Source organism: Bufo bufo, chromosome 2 (genome assembly GCF_905171765.1).
Source record: "Bufo bufo chromosome 2, aBufBuf1.1, whole genome shotgun sequence".
In the NCBI taxonomy this organism is placed as follows: domain Eukaryota; kingdom Metazoa; phylum Chordata; class Amphibia; order Anura; family Bufonidae; genus Bufo; species Bufo bufo.
This window is the reverse complement of record NC_053390.1, coordinates 342,446,002-342,458,420: the sequence shown is the minus strand read 5'-3', so window position 1 is coordinate 342,458,420 and position 12,419 is coordinate 342,446,002. Positions and strand designations below refer to the sequence as shown.

The 12,419-nt window shown below is 42.1% G+C and overlaps 1 protein-coding gene across 1 annotated transcript in view; it reads left to right on the top strand.

Annotated features, from left to right (window-relative positions):
• OSTF1 (osteoclast stimulating factor 1) overlaps positions 1-12,121 on the top strand; it is a 52,344-nt gene extending 40,223 nt beyond the window's left edge. Inside the window, exons 7-10 of the mRNA XM_040417064.1 lie at positions 193-242; positions 4,142-4,220; positions 9,928-10,026; positions 11,226-12,121. Coding sequence (XP_040272998.1) covers positions 193-242; positions 4,142-4,220; positions 9,928-10,026; positions 11,226-11,284 — 287 coding nt within the window. The 3' untranslated portion in view covers positions 11,285-12,121. The remainder of the gene's footprint in view (positions 1-192; positions 243-4,141; positions 4,221-9,927; positions 10,027-11,225) is intronic.
• Positions 12,122-12,419: the final 298 nt, after the last annotated feature.

Genomic DNA, 12,419 nt, shown 5'->3' with positions numbered 1-12,419 from the left:
ACTTGAATGGAAGCTGAGCTGCAGTACCCTGACACGGCCACTACACAGTGAGTGGAACCTTGTGCCTCTGTTTCCAGCTGATCTGTGGGGGTGCTGGCTATCGAAAACTCCTTTAAAAAAGCGCTTAATAATCTCATGGCAGATCGTGTGTACCAGATCATTCTTACATATGTTTTACTTTTAATCTGCTAGATGTTGTAGAAGCCTTGCTGACACGGCCAAACATTGAACTCAACCAACAGGTATGTGTTTTCCTCTTGGGGTATGGTAGATCCCCGCCTTGATAAATTGTGACCACATGTAAAATGGCAGTAAGCATGGTTTTTATCCACATCCGGTGCCGTGGAGTTTGTTCACCTGGATTGCCCCTAAGGATACAGCCACACGTGATGTAATTGATGCAGAACTGTGTGCAGAAAATTATCAGCATCTTATGGTAGCAGCAAAGGGGATACAATAAAAACAAATCTCATCCACTCAGTAAGACATCTGCAGCAGAAATTGACCTAAGGTGTTGATTTTAAAGGGATTGCCTCACTTCAGCAAATAACATGTATTGTTATTATCCATATTGCTTCCTTCGCTGGCTGGATAAATTTCTCCATTACATTATACACTGCTCGTATCCATGGTTACAACCACCCTGCAATCCAGCACCAGTGGCCGTGCCTGCATACTATAGGAAAAAGCACCAGCCTATGTGAGGTCCCATGGTCCCGGCCACCAGAGAGGCAGGCACTTTTTCCTATAGTGTGCAAGCACGGCCACCGCTGCTAGATTGCAAGGTGGTCATAACCATGGAAACAAGCAGTGTATAGTGTGATGGAGAAATGAATCCAGCCAGCAAAGGAAGCAACATGGACAATCACAATACATTAGTAAGTGCCTTGTATTAACTTTCTCTACATGATAAATGCTAACTGCTGAAGTGAGAGAACCGCTTTGAATCTGCAGTATGTCAGTTTGGATTTCAACAGCAGATGTCACCCTTTTGCGATACCTGGGGTCCATTCACACGTCCGCAAAATGGGTCCGCATCCATTCCGCAATTTTGCGAAACAGGTGCGGAGCCATTCTTTTTCAATGCGGCCGGAATGTGCTGTCCGCATCTGCATTTGCGAATCCGCACTTCCGGTTCCACACTTCCATTCCGCAAAAAAATAGAACATGTCCTATTCTTGTCCGCAATTGCAGGCAAGAAAAGGCATTTTCTATGAGAGTGCCGGCAATGTGCGGTTCGCAAAATGTGTAACTCATATTGCCGGTGTCCGTGTTTTGCGGATCTGCAAATCACATACGGACGTCTGAATGGACCCTTAGGGAGAAATCTGCACTAAATCCACCCTGGGTCTCTGCACCGTTATAGCACTTTATACAGCTGATCGTAATAGGAGCTTCTGCAGGTTCATCTGGGATTTGTTATGTTGTCAATATGAAACATAGCTAGTCTCATTTCTATCTCCTTCAAGAGTTGTGATGTATAGTACATTGCATTGCTTTATATCAGTGTTCCCCCCCCCCCACCCCAGCTTGATGTTTTTCCTGTTTTTTTGCATTGCAACCTAGAATTGAATGGTTTTCAATTTGTTAGATTTTAGTCCAAATTGTTACAGTGGAATGAAAAAAAAAAAAAAACCTTGATTAAAAAGTAAAAGAAAACTGAAATGTGCATATGTATGTATTTGCCCCCTTTGCTATGAAACCTCTAAATGAAGTCTGATCCAACCAGTCAGCTTCGGAAATAACATGTTTAGTTGAATAAGGCTCCTCTGTATGCAAAGTCTCACATGATGTGAGTATAGATACTCCTGTTGTGATTATCCCCTGAGAATCCAACATGCGGCGTGGCTAGGGTCTCAAAAGATCCGGGGCCCAAGTCCCAAGTCCCAATGCTTATGTGCTGGATTCTCGATCCAACCACCCGCTCCTAAGACCTAGTGCTAAATGGCATATTTGGGGGGTCATTACATTCAATGCTGCCAAACATACAGGAGAATACAGCAATGCTTAGCTTTTACATACAGTAAAATCTCCACTGATGTAGACGGTCTCTTTCCTTAGCTTCTCCTCTCGGCTCAGACCGCCATAATGACTTTTTAGTGACAAATTGTCTTTGCAGAGTTTGCCACACAGACGTCTTAGGTTTCTCACTTATCCATCATCTTCCACCTTCTGGTGCCCCAACAGAGTTATGCTGCTGCTACCCCCAATACTTTGCCCCCAATAGTTATAATGCCCCTCTGTAGTTTCCCCATTTAATGCCCCAGTAGTATGTTCCCTTAGACTGACAAAGGGAATAATGAAATCAAAATACATGTACTCTTCTCCCAATCCTTGCTGCCATCTGTAATGCAGGCCTTTTGTCCTGCAGACTGAGTTGCTGGCATCTCAGCACAATCAGTTGTGATTAAATCATCGTGCCACCTACATCCTGGCCGCTGCGGTCGTAATGATGGGATCGCACCGCCTGAGAATCGGAAGAGGCGATAATGATGATGTCATCACTTTGTAATTGACTGTGTTTCGCTGTACTGTCTCAAAGACTTCAGGCCTAGTGGCCTTTGAGATTGAATGGCAAGGACGAGAGCTATTGGCTTCTGTGCCTTTTTGCTTTATTCAGCTGTGTCGACGATACAGTTGTATGTGCAGCAGCCACTACTGTCAGGGCCCTAGGTAAAACATCTGCGGCTGAAGCCTGTGTGTTATGCTCTATCGACGCCCATGTCTGCAACACAGGTAAGCAAGCAGCATGAAGACCAAGGAGCTCTCCAAACAGGTCAAAGGAGTGGATAAGTATCGAACAGGGTTGGGCTATAAAGAAAATTACCCAAAACTTCTCACAGAGGCATTAATCAGAGATTTAAAGGGAACCTGTCACTGGGATTTTGTGTATAGAGCTAAGGACATCGGTTGCTAGATGGCCGCTAGCACATCCACAATATCCAGTCCCCATAGCTCTGTGTGCTTTTATTGTGTAAAAAAACCCCGATTTTATACATATGCAAATTAACCTGACTCATCTCACATACAGGACTCATCTCAGGTTCATTTGCATATGTAATAAAATCGTTTTTTTTTTTACACAATAAAAGAACACAGAGCTATGGGGACTGGGTATTGCGGATGTGCTAGCGGCCATCTAGCAACCCATGTCCTCAGCTCTCATCAAGAGAATGCCAAGAGTGTGCAAAGCAGTAATCAAAGCAAAAGGACCAACAAATAACACTGAAGAAGCTCCCAAGTGGAGATGGAAGTATCCAGTGTTTTATTTACATTTGGCCATTGAGACCATCAGGGTCCCTAGACTTACACGTGTTAATTAATTATAAAATATAGCATTTATTACTTGTCCTTAAAATAAATCAATTAGAACTCTACTATTAAAATTATCAGCGATGTCTGCCTGCCTGATGTTTATAATCGCAACATAGTGTCTGATTATTGAGTACGTCCACTGGATGGCACTATATACATGTGGCTATGTCTCTCATTGCTCTCATTATTACAGCATATTTCTGCTTACATAATGCACGCTGTTATTTCCACAGCCTGCTACTTGCTACCATAACTGCCTTATTGATAGGAGTACAGACTAGGAAGGCAGTTATGGTAGCAAGTAGCAGGCTGTGGAAATAACAGCGTGCATTATGTAAGCAGAAATATGCTGTAATAATGAGAGCAATGAGAGACATAGCCACATGTATATAGTGCCATCCAGTGGACGTACTCAATAATCAGACACTATGTTGCGATTATAAACATCAGGCAGGCAGACATCGCTGATAATTTTAATAGTAGAGTTCTAATTGATTTATTTTAAGGACAAGTAATAAATGCTATATTTTATAATTAATTAACACGTGTAAGTCTAGGGACCCTGATGGTCTCAATGGCCAAATGTAAATACAATAATATAAAGTCCCAACACGTGTTAGGGAGATAAATGTAAATCCACCCGGAAGTATCCAGTGAGCACCACTGCCTTATCAAACAGCTGGTTGGCCGCACCCACAGGGTTTATTACCTGGACCCTTGTCCTGGTGATCAGATGATGAGCATCTGTGTGTGCTGAGATAAATGTGATCCTCTTACACTGGACATTTTTGGCAGATGTATTTGTGATTTTGCCTTTTTCCCTCAGAACAAGCTTGGTGACACGGCTCTGCATGCTGCCGCATGGAAAGGGTATGCCGACATTGTAGAATTGCTGCTCTTGAAAGGTAAATTTAAATGGTACTTGTTGTTTCAGGAAGGTTCTAAGAGGGAGAATGTGGTCCAAGCATGCTAAAAAGAAAATTACTCTTAGGGTACTTTCACACTTGCGGCAGAGGATTCCAGCAGGCAGTTCCGGACGCAAACGGATGCATTTGTGAGACTGATCCGGATGCGGATCCGTCTCACAAATACATTGCAATACCCGATCCGTCTCTCCGGTGTCATCTGGAAAAACGGATCTGGTATTAATTTTTTTTGCATTTTTAAAGGTCTGCACATGCGCGGACTGGAAAGCCGGATCCGTTTTGCCAGAACACTTAATGACGAATCCGGCACTAATACACTTCAATAGAAATTAATGCCGGATCTGGCATTCCGGCAAGTGTTTCGGAATTTTGGATGGAGAAAATACCGCAGCATACTGGGGTATTTTCTCCGGCCAAATACCGTTAGGGTCCGTTCACACATCCGTTTTGTGTTTTGCGAATCCACAAAACACGGACACCGGCAATGTGCATTCCACATTTTGCAGACTGCACATAGCCGCAATTGCAGACAAGAATAGGACATGTTGTATTTTTTTCGGTATCAGAATTGTGGACCCCGAAGTGTGGGTCCGTATTTTCGGATCCGTGCAGCACATCATGCGGCCCCATAGAAATGAATGGGTCCGCAATTCCGTTTCGCAAAATGCGAAACGGAATTGCGGACGTGTGAATGGAGCCTACGAGGGACTGAACTGATGCATACTGAACGGAATGCTCTTCATTCAGAGTGCATTAGGATAAAACGGAAGCGTTTTTTCCCGGTATTGAGCCCCGAGGACGGAACTCAATACCGGAAAACTTTAACGCAAGTGTGAAAGTACCCTTAGGAGGTTAATGTCAAAAATTTTACCACTGCAACAGCTATGCTTATGTTTCCATCGCATCCATATTCCAGTGCCTCTAGTGCATGCAGGTGTAAATGCAAGGCTGGGACATGGTCACAAGTGGGGCTATGTGCAAAACACCCCATGTGTAAGATACTTTTATTTAAAAATAAATGTTGCCAGATAACCCTAGTGTCATGACTAGGTCATGTCCTGGTACCATCCTCGGGAACTCCCTTTCTTGGAGATTCTATTTAGAAGACTGGCCAAGCTCAGCCTTGGCTTCTGATTTATTGCCGCACTCATATGTGGACGATTGTTACCCATCTGTTTATCTATTTTGGCGTAATACATTAATTCTAAATCATTCTAATCCATTCATACTGCCCATCAAATCATAGTTCCATTTAACCCTTTAAGGACCTAGCCCATTTTCATTTTTGAGTTTTTATTTTTTTACTCCTTTTCCAGAGCTGTAACTCTTTTTTATTTTTCAATTCACATAGACTTACGAATGCTTGTTTTTTGCAGGACTAGTTATACACTGATCAAAAAAATAAAGGGAACACTTAAACACAATGTAACTCCAAGTCAATCACACTTCTGTGAAATCAAACTGTCCACTTAGGAAGCAACACTGAGTGACAATCAATTTCACATGCTGTTGTGCAAATGGGATAGACAACAGGTGGAAATTATAGGCAATTAGCAAGACACCCCCAATAAAGGAGTGGTTCTGCAGGTGGTGACCGCAGACCACTTCTCAGTTCCTATGCTTCCTGGCTGATGTTTTGGTCACTTTTGAATGCTGGTGGTGCTTTCACTCTAGTGGTAGCATGAGACGGAGTCTACAACCCACACAAGTGGCTCAGGTAGTGCAGCTTATCCAGGATGGCACATCAATGCGAGCTGTGGCAAGAAGGTTTGCTGTGTCTGTCAGCGTAGTGTCCAGAGCATGGAGGCGCTACCAGGAGACAGGCCAGTACATCAGGAGACGTGGAGGAGGCCGTAGGAGGGCAACAACCCAGCAGCAGGACCGCTACCTCCGCCTTTGTGCAAGGAGGAACACTGCCAGAGCCCAGCAAAATGACCTCCAGCAGGCCACAAATGTGCATGTGTCTGCTCAAACGGTCAGAAACAGACTCCATGAGGGTGATATGAGGGCCCGACGTCCACAGGTGGGGGATGTGCTTACAGCCCAACGCCGTGCAGGACATTTGGCATTTGCCAGAGAAAACCAAGATTGGCAAATTCGCCACTGGCGCCCTGTGCTCTTCACAGATGAAAGCAGGTTCACACTGAGCACATGTGACAGACGTGACAGAGTCTGGAGACGCCGTGGAGAACGTTCTGCTGCCTGCAACATTCTCCAGCATGACCGGTTTGGCATTGGGTCAGTAATGGTGTGGGGTGGCATTTCTTTGGAGGGCCGCACAGCACTCCATGTGCTCGCCAGAGGTAGCCTGACTGCCAATAGGTACCGAGATGAGATCATCAGACCCCTTGTGAGACCATATGCTGGTGCGGTTGGCCCTGGGTTCCTCCTAATGCAAGACAATGCTAGACCTCATGTGGCTGGAGTGTGTCAGCAGTTCCTGCAAGACGAAGGCATTGATGCTTTGGACTGGCCCGCCCGTTCCCCAGACCTGAATCCAATTGAGCACATCTGGGACATCATGTCTCGCTCTATCCACCAACGTCACGTTGCACCACAGACTGTCCAGGAGTTGGCAGATGCTTTAGTCCAGGTCTGGAAGGAGATCCCTCAGGAGACCGTCCGCCACCTCACCAGGAGCATGCACAGGCGTTGTAGGGAGGTCATACAGGCACGTGGAGGCCACACACACTACTGAGCCTCATTTTGACTTGTTTTAAGGACATTACATCAAAGTTGGATCAGCCTGTAGTGTGTTTTTCCACTTTAATTTTGAATGTGACTCCGAATCCAGACCTCCATGGGTTGAAAAATTTGATTTCCATTTTTTTATTTTTGTGTGATTTTGTTGTCAGCACATTCAACTATGTAAAGAACAAAGTATTTCAGAAGAATATTTAATTAACTCAGATCTAGGATGTTATTTTTGTGTTCCCTTTTATTTTTTTGAGCAGTGTACTTTCCAATGGCACCATTTTAATATGCATATGATGTAGAGGGAAGCTGGCAAGAAATTCCAGATGTGGTGGAATTGGAAAAAAAACGTAGTTCCACCATCGTTTTATGGGTTTTGTTTTTATGGCATTCCCTATGTGGTAACACTAACATGTTTCTTTTATCCTGCACATCAGTACAATTACAGTTATATGACATTTATATAGTCTTTCTAGTGTTTGAATACTTCATAAAATAAAAACTTTGGCTAAAAAAAAGAACCAATTTTTTTCTTTGCATCGCCTTATTCTGACCGCCATGACTTTTTATATTTACAATACAGCCCAAAAGTTTGGACACACCTTCTCATTCATAGAGTTTTCTTTATTTTCATGACTATGAAAATTGTAGATTCACACTGAAGGCATCAAAACTATGAATTAACACATGTGGAATTATATACATAACAAACAAGTGTGAAACAACTGAAAATATGTCATATTCTAGGTTCTTCAAAGTAGCCACCTTTTGCTTTGATTACTGCTTTGCACACTCTTGGCATTCTCTTGATGAGCTTCAAGAGGTAGTCCCCTGAAATGGTTTTCACTTCACAGGTCTGCCCTGTCAGGTTTAATAAGTGGGATTTCTTGCCTTATAAATGGGGTTGGGACCATCAGTTGCGTTGAGGAGAAGTGAGGAGAAGTCAGGTGGATACACAACTGATAGTCCTACTGAATAGACTGTTAGAATTTGTATTATGGCAAGAAAAAAACAGCTAAGTGAAGAAAAACGAGTGGCCATCATTACTTTAAGAAATGAAGGTCAGTCAATCAGCTGAAAAATTGGGAAAACTTTGAAAGTAAGGGCTATTTGACCATGAAGGAGAGTGATTGGGTTCTGCGCCAGATGACCTGGCCTCCACAGTCACCGGACCTGAACCCAATCAAGATGGTTTGGGGTGTGCTGGACCGCAGAGTGAATGCAAAAGGGCCAACAAGTGCTAAGCATCTCTGGGAACTCCTTCAAGACTGTTGGAAGAACATTTCAGGGGACTACCTCTTGAAGCTCATCAAATGAATGGCAAGAGTGTGCAAAGCAGTAATCAAAGCAAAAGGTGGCTACTTTGAAGAACCTAGAATATGACATATTTTCAGTTGTTTCACACTTGTTTGTTATGTATATAATTCCACATGTATTAATTCATAGTTTTGATGCCTTCATAGTCATGAAAATAAAGAAAACTCTTTGAATGAGAAGGTGTGTCCAAACTTTTGGTCTGTACTGTATGTCTATTGAACGGAGGGGGGGCTCATTTTTTACTGGACTATCTGTAGTTTTTATTGAAACCACTTTGGTGTGCATTTGACTTTTTGAAGGGCCCGAGACTGCCATAGCAAGTAAACGGCTCCCTCAATTTCTGCACGGGGGAGCCTTTCGGGTCCTGGGAGTGCAGCATAATTGATCACAGCATCTGAGTAGTTAAATGTCTTTGTTCGGCATTACTGCTGTGCCTGGACATTGCTTCCTGGGGTCTGCTGGGTAAAACAGCATGTACCCGGCGGCTGTGGCACCTGCTCAACATTTTAGCGGGTGCCATGTTTAAACCTCGGATTTCCTCTTTAAATGTACAGTGGTTGTCCTTAACCCCTTCCGGACTGCCTCACGTATGTTTACATTGATGGTCGGGTATTTAAAAATAGCGCCCGCTTGAAGACGCTGATCACACACATTAAATCCCTCATGACATCTTGTAGATTATAAACCCGGGAATGAACAATCCGTGCTTTGCACTGGCTTCACACGGCGAGGATCAGAGGAGCCGGATGCAGTGTGCGGCAGCCTCTGTACTCCTGAGCAACACGATGCCTGTGTCACCTGCCGGTGAAAAAATATATAAAAATTCAAATCACCCCTCTTTCCCCAAAATAAAAATACATAAACGATAAAAAAAACAAAAAAAACAAAACATCATAGACATCGCCACTTGCAAAAACACCCGTACTATTAAAATATTAAAATATTTATCCCATATAACAAAACAGGAAAAAAATGATCAAAATGGCTGATTCGTTGTTTTTTTGGTTGCTTCACCTCCCACAAAAAATTTAATAAAGACCGATAAAAAAAAAAAAACGCACCCCAAAATGGTATAAAAAAATTAGTGTTTTTTTCTGTATGAAAACGAGGTAAAAAATATGCATATGAGGTATGGTTGTAATCGTACTGAACCAGAGAATGAAGGGAACATGTCAGTTTTACTGCATAGGTAACACCGTAAAACCAAAATCCATAAAACTGTGGTGGAATTGTGCTTTGTTTTTTTGTTTTTAAATTGCAACATATTTGGAAAGAAAATAGAAGAAATGTGAAAATGATTCAAGTACCTTTGTGTTTAAGTTTCAGCTTGGGTCACACTTTTTTCCAAATATACGTTTTGTTTTTATACATATTTCCAAAGGAAAGTTACACTTGATGCAAATGCATGTGGGTGCCTGAGTTTATAAAGTGCTGAGTGGCCTTTGACAATGTGGTGTCTACTCTCAGAACATACTGTGTATAGGTTTGGGATTTTTTTATTGAATAGTTTAGATTTTATTTGTACATGTCAATATTGTGATAACTGTCCTGGCTAGCGGAAGGGCGAAATGTTCAAAACCCCTTGGCAGTGGAAAGGTTAAAGCTACCATAAGCAAAGCCTGGAGTGGACTAAAACTGTGTCCTGTGAAATGTACGATTTCTTCTTTCTTAACAGGAGCAAGAACAGATTTGCTGAATAATGAGAAAAAGTTGGCTTTGGATATGGCTACAAATGCACAATGTGCCTCACTGCTTAAAAAGAGACAGGGCCAAGGTAATGTCTATCATTTGATTATTATTTTAAACCTAATTGAGTCATATATTCAGCCTCTTTAGGGTTTTACTATGCTGAAATTGCCCTATTCGCAATTCTTTACTATAAAGATCTTTTTGAATTGGTGTAGAATATTACTTGCAGAATAAGTCTTGCCTAGAAGGGTTTCCATTTAAAAAGTCATGTTCAAGACAGTAGTCTGGGGATTTGATTTGATAGTCTAGACTTCCACTGTGGTTTGGGTTGGCGGTAGTGTTGTTTGTTCCTTGTACCACATTTATTGTGTTTTATACACTTTTTTTTCCGCCTCTTTGAAAAAATAGAGATTAGCCTAGCGGCAAAGGGGACACGGTCTCTTGGAAAAGGACGTAGCTTTAGTGACATTGTACAAAAAATTTTGCTCAAATTTCTTGTGCACAGTGAGCCAACTAAGGGCTGATGCACACGAGCGAGTCCATTGCGGGAATCGCGCTCAGTATGTGAGTGTGATCCTTCGTTCTGGACTTGCATGAGCACATGGCATTATCATCATTTATAATGTTATGTGCCTCTGCTTGACGTTACTGCTGCAGGATCATAGTGACATAAAGTTGTCAGTATGATTCTGTAGAAGTAAGGTCAAGCAGAAGGACATAGCATTATAAATGATGATGCCGTGCTATCCTCCAGAACGGAGGATCACACTCACACACGGAGTGTGATTCCCGCAATGGACTTGTTTATGTGCAACAGCCCGAAAAGGTGGTATAAACACAGACTAGACAGTCTAAAGCTGAGCCAGATTCGTCATCCACCATCAGCCACTGTGATAAATTTGGAATATTTTTAGACTGTCTAGTATAATAAAAAATAGAAGAAAAAAGGAAGGCGGCATTAAACGAATCTTCAACAGTTCGTAGCTTTATTCGGGTTAAAACATAGCGGGTGCGGGTCACAATTTGCGGAAGAAAAAGGCAACAGCCGTTTCGCGCAACAGTCACGCTTTGTCAGAACCCCTTTAAGAATCATTTTGTTTTTTTTAAATCTTTTTAATGTTGGGGCTTTGGCCATGTACCAGTAAAGATGCTGACTACATAAATGGAGTCTTCTTTTTAAAATTATAAACTAGAGATGGGCAGAACAATGTAGAGTTCTTGAATTAAGATATGCATTGTGTCAATTATTCTATAGATCTTCATCCTCCATCTTTGTTTTCTTAGGCCTTGTACGAACGTCCAGCAATGCAGAAGAATACCTTGATGATGAAGACTCTGATTAGTTGTCAGCAAAATGTTTTCTCTCCAAATCCTGCATTCCAGAGCACATCCTTATTTGAAGAGAACCTAAGCTATGCAAACAGTCAATGGTGAAGATTTATCAGAACTGTCTAATAGAAAAACTTTTTTTTTTGGGGGGGGGGGGGGGGATTTATCATTCCCCTTATGCTTTTTTTTTTTTTTTGGTTTCCAAAATCCACTGGATTTGTGACTTTTCAATGCATTTGCGACTTTTCTTGTTGCAGTCTGCATTTTTACACCGCCCTTGTCAAGTCTACAAAAAGGGGGTGTAGTGAGGGCATTGTGAGGGCAAGGCCATCAGCCCCAGCTAATTCATCATTATTTATACCAGAAACTGGCAGGAATAATGACTGAAATCTAAGGCAGCTCTAAGCTACCATAGATTTCATTCCGGAGCACAGAGAGCCAGAGGAGGCAGGTAATTTATGACGAGGCCTGCACATCATCATAAAGTAGGTGAGTCCTGCTGCAGCGCAGTCCCTATCAAGACCACATCGGGCCTTTGTTTTTCATAGCAACCAATATGTACTGCTGTTGGCAACAAGGCTAGGTTTTCTATTAGACAGCTTTGACAAATTAATCTCACTGATTTTGTGACATGATGCAAAATGCCTTACAATACGGTATCGTGAATGAAAATAGACCCATTCCATGTTTTTGTTATGTGTCCACCTGATAGGATGTCATTTGGTTGTCCTATACCTGCACTTGACTTTTTTACTACTTTTATTTGTCCTGTTTAATGTCTAACATCTAACGTTGATCAGTGTCTTAATTTTCATCAGCTCTTCACCAAATAAATATTCATGATCAAAATATTTTAAGTGACTAAAAGAAAAAAAAAAAAAAAAGTTTTAACATTAACAGAATGTTTTTACTTATTTGCCAATCAGACCTTTGGTTGTATTTAACTTTTTGCATATAATAAATAGTCTTTAAAGTTCTTTTATGGAATGTGTGTTGACATATGTACACACATTACACAGCACATAGAAAAAGTAATCCTGATCCTGCTCCCTCAGGTTTTCTGCAAATACACAGCAGCAGCAGCATGAAGGACTTTGTACCGTAGTACCAGGCTCGGACTGGCTCACTGGGAAGCCGGTAAAATGCCCG